Raw genomic sequence first — 14701 nt, 5'->3', positions numbered from 1 at the left:
TTATACTTTTTTTAAAAAAATAATAATAATTCATTCCTTATCTGTATGATGCATAAAGACGAGTGCATCCTGAGATGCACCCACATATTATTCTTCATTTTCATTTTTATCCTTTCTAACAATTCCCTAGACACGTAATATTTATATGCAAAAAGAGCGGGATAATCTATAAAAAAAGATAAAATATAGAATGGTATTGAAAAATAATAAGATAGATAATGTCAAATGAGATATAATATAATTTGGAGTAATACTTCAAATAAACTTAATTCAATGATATTGGTACACTGTAAAATTTTATTATATTTATAAATATTTGGGTTTATTTTACTACATTCAAAACAACTATTATTTTTACAAAGTTAGCAAACACGAAAACAGAAAAAACTTTCATCGACAGGGTGGATTGTTTTAATTCGGATTTTCACATTCATTCCCTTTTGTTTTCCTTACTAATTAATTAAAATTATCAATGTCTCAAAATAATAATAATAATAACAATAAAATTATCTTTAGTTTCAATTTCAAATTCTCCAAACCAAACTCATAACGTCTCCTCAAAAGTCTCGGCCTCTTCCATTTCCATCCTTGAAATGCTCAGGTACCTTGTCGGTTCCGCCGGAGCAAGCGGCTACGGCTCCAAATCCACCGCCGAAGAAGTCACTCGATCTTGTACTCATCTGAGTTCCATCACCGTCATAGTCACAGGTTATTTTATCTGAACTCCGAATTTTGATTCTGATTCTGATTCCATTACATTTCATTTTTTAATTCACTCTAACAAATTTTGGCGCAGGAGCAACGTCGGGAATCGGAGAGGAGACGACGAGAGTCTTAGCCAAGCGCGGCGCAAGGATCGTCATTCCGGCTCGCAACCTAAAAGCCGCTGAGGAAGCGAAGACGAGAATCGTATCAGAATTGGAATGTTTCGATCATTCAAGAATCACGGTGATGGTTCTCGATCTTAGCTCTCTGAATTCCGTCATGAACTTCGTCTCCGAATTCGAGTCCTTAAATTTGCCTCTTAATGTCCTCATGTAATTCATCCAAAAACATCGCTAATTTCACTCCGTTGAATCGAACGAACAAATTAAACGACATTTAATTGATCGAAGAGACTAAAACTCAGTTTCGTTTCTAATTTTCAGAAACAACGCAGGCAGGTTCTGTTACGAACGTGCGAGTTCTGAAGACGGAATTGAAATGACCTTCGCTACTAATTATCTAGGCAAGAACATTATATATAGAACAAATTTATTTTCATCTCTTTTAATCATGAGGCCTTTCACCATTACTGATCGAATCGATCAAATCGGTAATGTAGGTCATTTTCTCTTGACAAAACTTCTGTTGAACAAGATGACAGAAACGGCCAAATCGACGGGAATCCAAGGCCGAATAGTGAACGTGACGTCCAACATCCACAGCGGGTTTTCCGGCGACATATTCGAATATCTCAGCCAGATAAGCCGGAACAACAACAATAGGTACGATTAATTCTCCTTTTCTTATGCATTAATGGCGCTCTGATCATAGCGATTGTGATGATCATTCGAAGTAGAGAGTACGATGCGACACGCGCTTACGCGTTCTCCAAGCTCGCAAATGTCTTGCACACCGTACAACTAGCTCACAGACTCCAGGTTTTTCTTCCATAAATCATAATCATTGCTATTTTCATGGAAGGATTTCACGTCCATGTTGGATATTGACAAAATCGAAACAGGAAATGAAGGCAAATGTTACGGTAAACTGCGTTCATCCGGGCGTTGTGAGAACCAATTTAAACAGAGATCGTGAAGGCTTCATCACTGGTATTACTGTTCATTCTACATGGAAATTAATCAGTCTAAAAAGTATATATGAATGATCAATTTTGATGAGAATGTAGATTTGATTTTCTACCTGGCGTCCAAATCAAAGTTGTTGAAGACAATTCCTCAAAGCGCAGCAACAAGTTGTTACGTAGCCACGAACCGGAACGTGGAAAATGTGAATGGAAAATATTTTGCGGATTGCAATGAACAAGGAAGCTGTGATTCCAATACCAAATCAGCGCACTTGGCCGAACGTCTATGGTCCGCCTCGGAAACCATCGTCTCCACTTTAAATGGTAAGCCTCAACCCTAATCTCAACAATTCAATCAATCAATTGGATTGAATTGGTTTATGAACTTTTATATTGCTTTGATTCTTTGAGTTCAAATAAATAATAGTCATATATCATCCTTTCTGCCTAATTTTGAAAATAAACTATTTCAAACAGTAATTCCAACAACATCTAATGACATGTTTGGAAGAATGATTCTACAATGGTTAAAATCCCCTTGTCATTTTCAAAATTACTCAAAAAAATATTTTAATTATTCAAAATCAACAAACAAAAAATCGTGATTAGAAGTGTTAAATTAAATGTGTATTACATAGTGATTTTAAACATGATAAAAGTAAATTTTAACTATTTAATTGGTATTATATGGAGTTAATTTTGGAGGTCATTTGAATGAGACCTATTCCGGGTAGTTGGGTTTTGAGCCAACCAAAACGGGATTGAACTAATGTCTAATTTGACAAGTAATCGATCGATTTGGTTCTTCTTGGTGTTTGGGATGCTAGGGATCGTAACCAGATAGAGAGAGAATATGAGAGGAAAGGTGTGTCCAATAGGTTGTCCGTCGTTTGACGGCGCTATTGCATCGTCACTGCAAGGACAGTGGCGCGACGTTGTAAACATAAGTGATAAACTGTTGAGTGAGAGAGCGCAAGGAAGGTGGCTGAAACTTAAAAGTGAGGTTTAATATTAGGTTTTTTGTATAGTTTATTTACTATCAGTTTGGTTCGATTTTCATTGTTTTTCAAACGAAAAGTATTAGGTTTTCACAAATATAAAACCGAGATGTCCAACACTATACCCAAAAAGAAAAAAAAAATCATATCCGAACCAAGTCATTGAATCAGCTTGGTTTGGTTCAATTTTTTAATTTTCATGCCCAACCCTACATAGGCTGTCATATGCTCCAAAATTGGGGTGGTCAGAAGTCAGAACTAAGATGCGGCTTTGAATTAGAATTAGTTTGAGAAATTGATAAGTCGCTGTTGGTGAGGAAAATTAAACTGGGAGGTCCCTGCTAGCATGTGCCATAGGGACATAATAGGTGCATGCACCAAAACTTTCAACCCTCTCAAGTCTCAAGTAACACACACCTCCCATTCCCAACTATATAATTCAAACCCTCCCTTCCATGATTTATGTGATATGTTTTCTAAATTTTAAAAGTAGTTTTCTAAATTTTAAAAGTAGTTTTCGATTTTTTTTTTTTTTTTTTAAAGTAAGTGACTATGAATTTAAATGTGTTTTTAAGAAAGAATTTAAGGTGTTATAGCTAAAATCGGATGAAAAACATTTCTCAAAATATATATATATATATATATATATATATATATGATGAAAAATAGATAAGATGATTAAAAAAAGAAAAGAAAAAAAAAAACAATGAAGTTTTTATAAAAGGGAACTTTAGCTGGTCCATATGGTAGGATTAGTATGACAAGCCTAGAGGGTAGTGATTATGGTTAATTTAAACTAATGAATACTAATGTGGGCCAATTAAATAAATTAACAAACTTTTGTTAACTAGTAATTTAAACAAGAATTTTATATAAATACATTCAATTCAAAATTATCAATAAATTGACAAACAAATTCAAGAACAAACTATAGCAATTAATTCTATGCAGTGAAATCTATCAATAAATTAGTTGTAAAATTAATTAGGGAGAGGGATAGAGTAATTGACATCGAGAATTTTATAGTAGTTCGATACAACCGACCTACATCCACTTCTCAAACTCTTCTTGGACATATCAATACGAACTTGACTCTTTTCATAGCTTAGAGTGAACCGTTACAACGTTCTTTTTTTCTGGAGTAAGAACGAACATGACCCTTTCTACGGTTGAGGATCAAACTGTTATAACGCTCTTGTTATGGGTTCAAGAGTAACCCTTTATAATATATTTAGAAATGAAGAATAGGATGAGAGAACTCTCTTAAAGAGTAGATTTATAAATTTGAGTACTCAACTAATAAATCCTTACAATACATAAATCTCTCAAGAATAAGATGAAAAGAAAAAAAAATTAAGAGCTTGGAGAAAATACCAATGATGGCTTTGAGGATTGTAAATATATGTAATTGTAGTCTAATTGTGGAGAGAAGATGGAAAGTTTAAAAAGAGAGGAAAATTGGTGAAAATTACACTTAATTTGGTTTATTAGATCTTGGAAATGAAAAAATCAATGGTGGAGAGTTAAACTCAACTAATTCTTAGACCCCAACAAAATAATAATATAATAATATATATATCTTTGAAAATTATTGCTTTTAAAAACAAATAAAAAGCAAATATCCGCAATGTGTGTAAAATCAGTAGTTTGACACAAATATAAAATAATATTAAATTCAATTTCTTTTTAATTCATTTTCTTTTTAAAACCAACCAAAAGGTCATCATGTGTCACGCCTCTATTGATCTAGGTGGCACATTTAATTAGTCCACCTTGATGAGAAAAATTCTCATGATTTGTTCGTTAACATTGTTTTGGTCATATCTTCTTCATTTAAACTCCAATTTGAGTTTTTCAAATTGCATTGAAATCGTTATTCCGAGCTCTACACAATAGAAACTTAAAAACACTCAAATTGTTAATAAATAAGAGCGGGTTTGTTATCATCAAAATAGTAATTAATTAATTAATTTGAGATTAAGGGTCTAAAAGCCAACAAATATGTTTTCGAGCAATACTTAAGTGCAGTCTAAACTGCACCTAAGTCCCATGCTCCTTATTTCTTTAAACAAAAAAAATATATTTTTTTAATAATTAAAAAAATTGTTCTGTGGCCCTGTACCTAAGCTTTTTCCTCTATTTAATATATCCTTATAATTTTCCAATTTAAATCCCCTTTCCAATGTTAATATATGTGGTCATTAAGTAATGACCTCAACATATGAAAGAACCTTTTGTTCAAACACATCTAGAACCATGAATTTAAAATTATGATCGGACAATTACGTGGATATAATTATATTAAGGAAAATTTTAAAAGTTAATAAATATAGTATCGTATGTCATAAACTGAATTTATTTTTGTTAAATTAAAGTATATATTATATAATGTATTCTAAATTATATGATAAATAATAATTACACTTTTTTTAATATAGGATATGTTTAAAAAAAATAATTTAAAAACGTAAAATATATTCATGAATTAATTAATAAGGACAATTGCAAATATATCAATTAGACTTAAAGTATTAGTGGATATAATACAATATAAAAGAATTTACAAATATAGAAAAATTTAGATTAAGCTCTCGAGCTAAATGGAGTCTATTACATTTTGGTATATTTGCAGTTTTTTTAAAATGTTATACACTAAATTATTAGTTGTAAAAATGCTACTCATTACAATAACCTAAATTAATAATAACTCGACATAACATTAGTGAATAACTATCACTAATTTTACCATGTATAAATATATTCTAGAACAAATATTGAACAATTGTTTAAATTGGAATCCGATTTTTTAATATGACACATATATGAAAATATAAAATATAACTACTCTCTTTTTCTTGAATATCTTCAAATTGCCTACCGAAAAGGCCTTAGTATCCCTTTCAAAGTTATGTTCAATATAGTTGTTTCCTGTCTCTCACCTTTGTAAAAACTTCTGACATGAGCTATGCTCTTGTTTTTTCCCTCACTCTAACTCCCTTTTCTCACTATAATTCTTAATTCTATGGGCCTAGTTACAAATAGGCCACCCACATAATGGTTCACTCAGTAAACTGAGCCAACTAAATGGCTTATGAGACAAAACCACTGTTAACAAAACAAATAATAAGGCAAATATCTAGGATTAATTGTCCAAAAGACCTATTTTAAAAGTCCAAAATGACAAATGATCCAGTTTTTGAAAAAATATGTCAAATGCTCCTTTGCTGATGTAATGACCATGTGAAATTACGTTATTGCCCTTCTTTTTTTCCTCTTTTTCTCCGGTGCGAGAAATCTTTCTCTGTACGTCGTCTTCTTCTCCGACTTCTTCTCCTCTATACGTCGTCTTCTTCTTCTCCAGCACGACGAGTCCATACGAGTAGTTCCGATGCAACCAACTTCGATGAGCAAGAGATGAGAGAGATGAGTAATTTTATGAGTGAGGAAACGAAGAGAGAGCAAGAAGAGCGAGAGCGAGACGAGCTAATTATTTCTTAGTGAAAAAAAGAAGAGAGAGTGAGATGAGCTAGAGCGAGAGACAATGATTTGTGAGTAAAAAAAAAAGAAGAGAGAGCGAGATGAGTTAGAGCGAGAGACATAGTGATTTGTGAGTGAAAATAGAAGAGAGAGCGAAACTCCTTTTTCGCATGTGTGCGAGTATATTTTGGTAATTTCACTCGAATTTGACATTAGCAAAGGTTCATTCGACATTTTTTAAAAAACCGGATCATTTCACATTTTTTGTCTAATTTTTGGGTTATCCATCCTAGGGACCCAAATATCTATGTGTAAAACATTGTTGTTCCTAATTCCTATTTTCACTCGAGAAAAAGTTGGGAATTATAGTTTAGAAATTAACAAAATTTATCACTTCAGATATTAAACGGTACTTCACAGGGGGAGGGGACATAAGACATTACAGGTCCAAAACTAAGCTTCAAGTTCAATAAAATCACTAAGGACTTGATGTTACTTTTGTGGAGATTTTAAAAGAAAATCCCTTTGTCCCCTTCCAAGAGTCATAGTCTTATGGGGCCCATTGATAATAATAAACGCAATGCAATATATACATTTTGAACCAAAAGTAATAATAAGAACAAGGAAATTTTTTTTTTAATGATGGATATATGGAAAACTAGACTTTGATCAAAATAAAAGATTTATTATACTCATGGACTGAAATACCTAACAAGAGTTTAGATGATGTACTTTTTAATAATTTAAAAAAAATCTTTTGATGTGAAGTTTTTTACTTTTGGAATTCTTCTAATAAGCTAGAATTAGAATTAATCATATCAAAATAACGACTATTTTTTAGTCAATAAATGAATTACATCAATAAAAATAATTTATACTTATCAACATAAATATAGTTTAATCGGAAACTATATAGTTCAAATGTTAAAATCTCTATCATCATATCAAAGATTTTTTTAGAAAAAAAACTTAGGTGCAATTAATTTTTTTTATGTATCTCGATTAGCACTCAATAAAAATGTGTCACATGACTATTATTATTTTAAAAAAAATGCCACGTGGTGTTTATTTATTTTTTAAAAAATAATTTCTTTGTGGGTAAAGAAGAGGGAAGGCTACACTTAATTATGATTTTTATTTATTTAAAAAAACCACGGAAACTTTTAAAGATAGAAAAATAAAGAAAATTATTTACACAAAATAATAGAATTTTAATCTTTTTCGATAAAAATCAATAAAAATCTATCAGTGTTTATAATATTTTTTTATTAATTTTATAAATAATTTGACATTTTTTTTACATTATAATAATTCCCATGAGAAGGAAGGTAGTACATAGAGAGGGCGTGGAGATAAAGCGTAGTACAACTTTTGGAATATTAATTTTGGTAATATTATAACCCATTTTTATTATTCGAATTCCATTCACTTTATATGGATTCTTCAACTTTTAATTTCACTTTTCTTCTTCTTCTTTTTCTCTTCTGCACGTTTCAGATTATCCCAACTTGTCATTTGTATTTTGTTTAATATAGATAACATTTTAGGATAGAGGATATTCCATATTTATACAACCATATAAATTTTACTTTCAATTTCATCAAAAATAAATAAAAAATAAGTTGATGGGATGTTATTCCTTATTTTTATACCATGGCATTTATCTTTTTTAGCCAATGAATTTTGATTGGGGTTAAAGCTATGAAGCATAGATACTTTGTGTGAAACAAAGAATCCATATCAGACATGTATATACTTCCAAATATTTTTCAAATACGTATCTAGCATACGATTTGATGTATCTATTATAACGCTTACCTTTTATAAAAGAAAAAAAATAAGCAACTCATTTAATCTTTCCCAATCTAAAATTAGGTAGCCTATTTAAAAAACTTCCTACTCGAGTCCAAAACTAAAAGAAAAATAAATAAATAAAAGACCAAACCCTAGAATCATCTAATTTTCATCTTAACATTTGAGTTTTCATAAAGTCTACTGAAATATAACCCACTTTAATATCTTCAGCAATTCAACTAAGAAGTTGTTCGTTTATCTTCATACTTCTCCCTCTAATCTTCTTCTTCTTCTCTGATCAATATGGACACTTTTCTATTGCATTTTATTGACTATTGTTCTTCAACATCTTAGATGTTGCTTTTTGTATTGTACTATTGTCATTTACTTATATGCAAAATTTATCTATATCGTAGACTCTTTTTTTAAAAAAAAAAAAAAAAAAAAAAAACATATCTTCAACATATCAGTATCCTAGTTTTATAGAAATTGACGTATCGTCGTATCTTATCGTATCTGTATCTCGTATCTGTGTCTGTGTTTGTACTTCATAGGGTTAGAGAGATTTGAATATCTGTCTCTTGGTTGAGACTAAGAATATATGTTTTAACTCGTTAAACTATGCTTAAGTCACATTTTTAACCATTAATATTTAACACTTTTTATAAATAACTCATTTACTTTTATCACATTTTTTTAATACAATAATTACAAGAATAAAGTTCGAACTTTTTCTAAAAAAGAGAAGATCGATTATGGTTGAACTAAACTCATTTTAGCCTACATCTTTATCACATCTATTTTAATCATATACTATAAACATTTATTAGAACATTTATTAGGTATTGGGTTGGAAAATCTTATGGTTGAATTTGGATACATTGATATAATATTAGAGATAATATAATAAAAAGTATGGAAATAAATGTATAAAGCTGGTATGAAGTTAGGAATTCATGCTTATCAAGTACATATAATAAAATAAAATACATATAAAAAGTTGAGAGGAACCATAAATAATAAAAGTAGTGGGAAGTTATTATTAGACTTCAGAGAAAAGAATGCATAATTTAAAAGAGAAGGAAATAAATAATTAAAGGTGGTGGGGAAAGGTAGCGGAATAGCAGTTAGATAGAGCATTAAAGGGGACGGTGGAGTTGGAATGAGGTGAGGACCCGTCATGACAAGGGAAAAAGATAATGAATTGTCTCGTAAATAACTTGTATGGTTCCACTGTCCTAAAATATGAACTATAGACTAAAACGTCAAATATTCGTAAAAGATAAAAGTAAAATTTAAGCAATTTTGCCCACTATAGTTAAAAGCATTTATCTTCGATTGGAATGTCAGAAGTAAATCTTCAAATGAGATTTGACCTAATTTCTTAAAGTAAATGAGAGTGAGAGCAAGGATAGGGAAGAGGGGGCAAAAACTCAAAAAGTTTATTGAAGCCATTAATGTAACTCCTTAGGCCCAGGATTCGGATCAAAATTTGAAATTCGGATTCGACATTTCTTGGTCCCGACATTCTCCTATATTCCCTATTACTTGGCAACATCATCACTGCTCATCTAGAACTACTTCGAAGAGTGAAGGTTATCTCCACAAACCAACACGGATACTTTCAACATGTTTTGTTCTCACTCACATATTTCTTAGAAAATTTTTCAGGAAATCACCCAACATAAAAGTGCTCCAAAGTAAGCACGTTTAACTTTGAAGTCCTCATGATTTAGCCATTGAAAAAAAATATGTACATTATTGGTATAGGTGGTAACTTTCAATTCCATTAAACGCTTTTTAACCATACTTTTATATTCTCAGGATCTCTCATTCGGATGTGATGTCGGTTTATTCATGTACCTCTCATAAACTTAGGTGGTATGACCAAAGGATTAAAAAAACATATTTTATAAAACTAGATCAAATCTCATTTGAGACAAATTTTTTTAGTATAACAATTATATGACCTCTAAAAAAAGAAGATCATGTCAATTAATATTGAACTGAAGTCACCGATCATCCTTAAATAAAAATCCAAATAATTTCATATAATTTTTTTTTTAAAAAAAAACATATAATTATAATAGATTAGATATCTTATAAATGTAAAGAAAGAAGGAGGGGGACCACATGAGGTGGGCTGGGCCTTGGGGTGGGTTGTACAAGAAGAAAGCAAACGCGCTTCTCTATCTCATCTCTCATGTCATCGAAACGACAAAATCGCCTTTTTGATATTTATTATTATTTTTATATATTAAATTTGACAACGCCCAGTTTTTGTCGTGGCCTTCTTTCTTTATTTTTTTTAAAAAATTGTGGTTCTGAATTTACGATCATTTTATTGATTCTGCCACTCCCCTCTTCTTTATTCTCTACTCTCTTTTCTCTTTAAATACCATTTTTGTCCCCTTATCTATACTTTTGCTTCATTTTCACTTTTAAATACTACTTTCATTTCTATATTTTTTTCTTCCATTTTATTTTAATTTCTGTATTTTTAAAATATTCATTTTGATTTTTATAATTTCAATTTTAATTCATTTTGATCATTGTACTCTTAAAAAGTTCATCTTGATCCTTATACTTTCATATTTGGTTCATTTTTTGTCCTTAAATTTTTTAAAAAAACTATTGTTTTGATCCTTTAAATATAAAGTAAAAATGAAAAGAAGATACTAAAGGACCAAAATGAGACAACATTGAAAGTGTAGAGACTGAGATGAATCAGAATTGAAATGGAACATTTTAAAAATATAGGGACAAAATATACCAAAACCAAAAGTACATAGATCAAAGTAGTATTTAAACCTTAAACTATTCATTTTAGTATGTGTAATTTAATTTTTAATTATAGGCAAATGGCAAAAAAAAAAAAAAAAAAAAAAAAAAAAAACTAAGGTATCTTGGTAGTTACAATTATTCCTTCAAACTTTCAATAGTAAAAGTTGAACATTCAAGGGCATTTAGGGCAAGAAGTTGGGTATTATAGTCATAGATTATTATAATTGGTTTATAATAGTATGTGTTTGAAGTGTAATCTATTTTAGTTTGAGAAGAAAATAATAAACACTGTAGGAAAAAAAACAATGAATGTAAAATAGTAAAAATAGTAGTAAAAAGTAAATACGGTAGCAAATGAGAGTTTTGAAATATTGTTGACTGTAACTAATTTGAGATTTTGTAGTAAGAGATGGTTATTATAGTCTTAGGATAATATTTGTCTCAAACGCCCCCTCCAACTTATACAAATGTTAAAATTGAACATTCAAACTTACATAATTGTAAAAATTATAACAACGGTATAAGTTTGATGATTCATTTTTTTTTATCATTTATGGTCAAATTTCTACAATTATTGAAAGTTTGAGAGTCTAGTTTTAATATTTGATGACCCAATTTTTAGAATGGATAATTTTAAGGTGTATTTACAACTACCACCAGAGATGATTTTCGCAACTTGACATTTATTTAATTTTGTCTTTGTACTTTCAAAAAGTGACTATTTTGATTCTTTCATTTTTGTTTCATTTTCAAATGATCGAAATGGTCCTTAAATATCAAAATGAACTAAAATTCAAAATAGAGATATTCAAATGAAAATTTTAAAAGTAGGGATAAAAAATTAGTCTTTGATTTTTTTTCTCATCCCTCACCTTATCTTTATTTTTACTTCTTCTCTTCTTCACTCTCTCTCTCTCTCTCTCAATTTTCTTTTTTAAATTATCATTTAGTTTTGAGTGAAATTTACAACACTCAAGATTCTCCATGAATACCTATCATTCTTAAAAAGTAAGGGGAAAATAGAAAAAGAGTAAAAAATCCTCCATCAAAATATTCTCCATTTTATCCTTTAAAGGCCATACATTGGATAATGAACATAGTCAAGTCATGGATCTTGGTAGTGATGATGATATAGAAACACTAACAACTGATTAATATATATATTTTTTTCATAGGATTGATTGATTGCTTTTTTTTTTTTTTTTTTTTATTATTATTATTATTATATTTGGTAAATTAATCCTATCTGATATTTTCTTAGCAACTAAAAATAGACCACTTTCAATGACAAGTTAGAATATGGGAAAAAAAAAACAAATGGCAAAGTTTAGGTTTTGAATTTTGAAATTTGTGACTATATTAAATTTATTTGATCATTCAATTTTAAATATTGAATTAATTGTTCAATAGATTTCGAAGTATTTAACTTCTTTTATCTAATAAATCGTTGACGCATCTTATATTTTAAAAAAAACTATAGACCTACTAGATACAAAATCAAAAGTTTAATAATTCTACTAAAAATTTAATTTTATATCAACTAAATTATTCGATTCTTTTAAACGAAAAATCAAATTGAAAGTTAATATACGTTTATGAATATATAAATATAATTATAAAAAGTTAGAAATTAAAATAAAATAAAATAAAATAAGAAAACAATAAAGATTTGTTTGGAGCCTTGAATTGATTATTATAGCAAGTAGTTGTTATAGTACAAGAATTATAATCTTCTGTTTTTGGATAGTCTGAATTACAAACAATGGGAATAATGGTTACAAAATATTAAACATAGTAGATAATAGTAGGTTTTGCACGCTACATTCAACACTATTTCAAAAACCTCATTTGTTACAATATTTACTATTTTCCATTCATCACATTTTTTTTTATTATTTATCATACTGTTTACTAATTTCTTCTTAAACTAAAATAGTTTAAATCTCAAACACATATTATTATAATCTAAATTAAAATAATCTCTACCTTAAATATAAATTATTATAATCGAATTATAATAATCAATTTATTGTTTCAAACATTCTTTAATAATCTATTTAACACGAGATAAAAGTTTGAATTTCGAAGGCCCCTAAATAATGGGAGAGACGGTTTAGGTGTAGTTTGAATTGAATGATGGAGGAGAAATGCGTTGGGAAAAGGCCAGCATTTAGAACCACACATTTCTTATATACAATCCTTCCTCAAATCTCTATTATATGTCTCTCTCTTATTAATGAATGATGACAATTCAGAAGTAAGCTATTATAGCCATCTTCTCTCCCAAAAAAACTTTATTCATTTATTCATATTCTTACACATCACGTCTCCTTTTCTCTCTCTTCCTCACTTTACATTAATTCAATATTGCGATTGCAATCTAACCAAAGCCTTCTCTTCCCGTGCCTTTCCCTATTCAAAGTCCATCCTTTCCCACTCAAATATTAAACGTCGTTTTGGATAATGAATGAAGTTGTTTAGTTGATAGAATACTTTCGTTTGTGGGATTCACAATCTTAGGAGTTAGTAAATCGTGGGATCGGTGGTTTTTAGTCGTGAAGCTAATAGTAAATTTAAAGATTTTTTGTATTAAATAAGGTGTAAATCGTCTTACCTTGTACCCTTTGAGCCCGCATACCCTAAGATACTATATATATTTTTAGAGGGTAAATTACAAAGAAAAAAAAAGAAAAAAGAAAAGACGTTTGTTGTTCTAAAAAAGTTACTCATGTTTTTACAAAGTTACAATATTACCTTACATGAATAAAAGATGTTTCAAAACTAGCATTCGGACAGAAAATATTTAGAATATTGGATGAAAATTTGATGTGATAATGACAATGATGTTGTTGGGATTAAGTCGATAAGAATGACATTCAGACATGTCGACTTTTTGTCCAACATTTTAAAACGTTTATGAAAAGTCAAATATAATATTGAAATTTTTTAAAACATTTTTAGTCATTAAGATCAAAATGCATTAGATAAAAAATGAGCCATATCACTTTTTTCTTCTTAATGTAATATAGAAATTTCATTATAAAAGAAAATTATGACGAAGGCATAAAGTCAAACTTTGTATGTACTTGTTGAAAGGAGATAAGGAAAAAACTTAAATCATTTATTTAGTAAGAAAAAATCCCCTTTGCCCTTTCTATTTTTATATAGACAATAAACACCTCTAGATATATTGACATGAACAGAATTCAATTAAGGAAGAAATCGTATTTTTTTTTAAATCAATAATAACATAGGTGAGAAATCAAACTATCAACTGTGAAATAGTAATTGGTGTCATGAATGTTTTTTAGAAGTGAAATTTGTCCTATTTAAAGTTCTTATGATTGAGTCATCGAAAAAGAAGGTATACCTTGTTGATATAGGTAGTAACTTTCTATTATTTTAAATCTTTCTTAACCATACTTTCATGTTCTCAAGATCCTTCTCATTTGAATGTGATATCGGTTTATTCATGTACTCCTCATAAACCCAGGTCGTTAAATACCTATTCATCATCTTTTTTTTTTTTGTTACCATATTTACTATTTTCTACCAGATTTGCAACTCAAATAGGGATATTTATCATCCATAACTAAGCGCCCAAAAATACTCCTCTAAGTTGAATAGTCTATGCTGACTCTCTCTAAATATAGATATAAATTGAGTTGACTGGCCTTGGAGTATTTTTAACGCTCCATGTTTTTACTTTTAAATTTGATACCTTAGTGTAAATTAGAGAATTTCAAGAGATTTAAGGACAAAAGTAAAAGAAAATTCTAAAAGATTAGGGACTATTTTGTAGTTATAATCATGAGTTCATATAAATATATATATTGTGGAAAAAAGGAAATAGAAAGGG

At 29.3% G+C, this 14701-nt stretch overlaps 1 protein-coding gene across 2 annotated transcripts; it reads left to right on the top strand.

The window, feature by feature from the left end:
• The first annotated feature begins 335 nt into the window (after positions 1-335).
• On the top strand, positions 336-3353 carry LOC120069015 (short-chain dehydrogenase TIC 32 A, chloroplastic-like). 2 transcript variants are annotated; one of them, XM_039020674.1, is made up of 7 exons: positions 336-708; positions 797-1037; positions 1149-1228; positions 1325-1487; positions 1562-1643; positions 1727-1814; positions 1892-3353. In XM_039020674.1, exons 1-7 carry the CDS (start codon positions 594-596, stop codon positions 2128-2130), a joined length of 1008 nt encoding a protein of 335 aa, XP_038876602.1. In that variant the 5' UTR covers positions 336-593; the 3' UTR covers positions 2131-3353. The 2 variants fall into 2 exon arrangements, with proteins under 2 accessions (XP_038876602.1, XP_038876601.1); XM_039020673.1 differs by having other exon boundaries at positions 1149-1487.
• The last annotated feature ends 11348 nt before the right edge of the window (positions 3354-14701 follow it).

The sequence above is a fragment of the Benincasa hispida genome, unplaced genomic scaffold, assembly GCF_009727055.1.
Source record: "Benincasa hispida cultivar B227 unplaced genomic scaffold, ASM972705v1 Contig179, whole genome shotgun sequence".
Lineage (NCBI taxonomy): Eukaryota > Viridiplantae > Streptophyta > Magnoliopsida > Cucurbitales > Cucurbitaceae > Benincasa > Benincasa hispida.
The sequence above is the reverse complement of the archived record's forward strand: the minus strand, read 5'-3'. Positions and strand labels throughout refer to the sequence as shown.

Coding starts and splice junctions, on each gene's coding strand:
- LOC120069015 (XM_039020673.1), top strand. CDS start 594: ATGCTCAGGTACCTTGTCGGTTCCGCCGGAGCAAGCGGCTACGGCTCC. Junction 1,488..1,561: donor AGCCGGAACAACAACAATAG/GTACGATTAATT, acceptor CATTCGAAGTAG/AGAGTACGATGCGACACGCG. Junction 1,815..1,891: donor TCGTGAAGGCTTCATCACTG/GTATTACTGTTC, acceptor ATGAGAATGTAG/ATTTGATTTTCTACCTGGCG.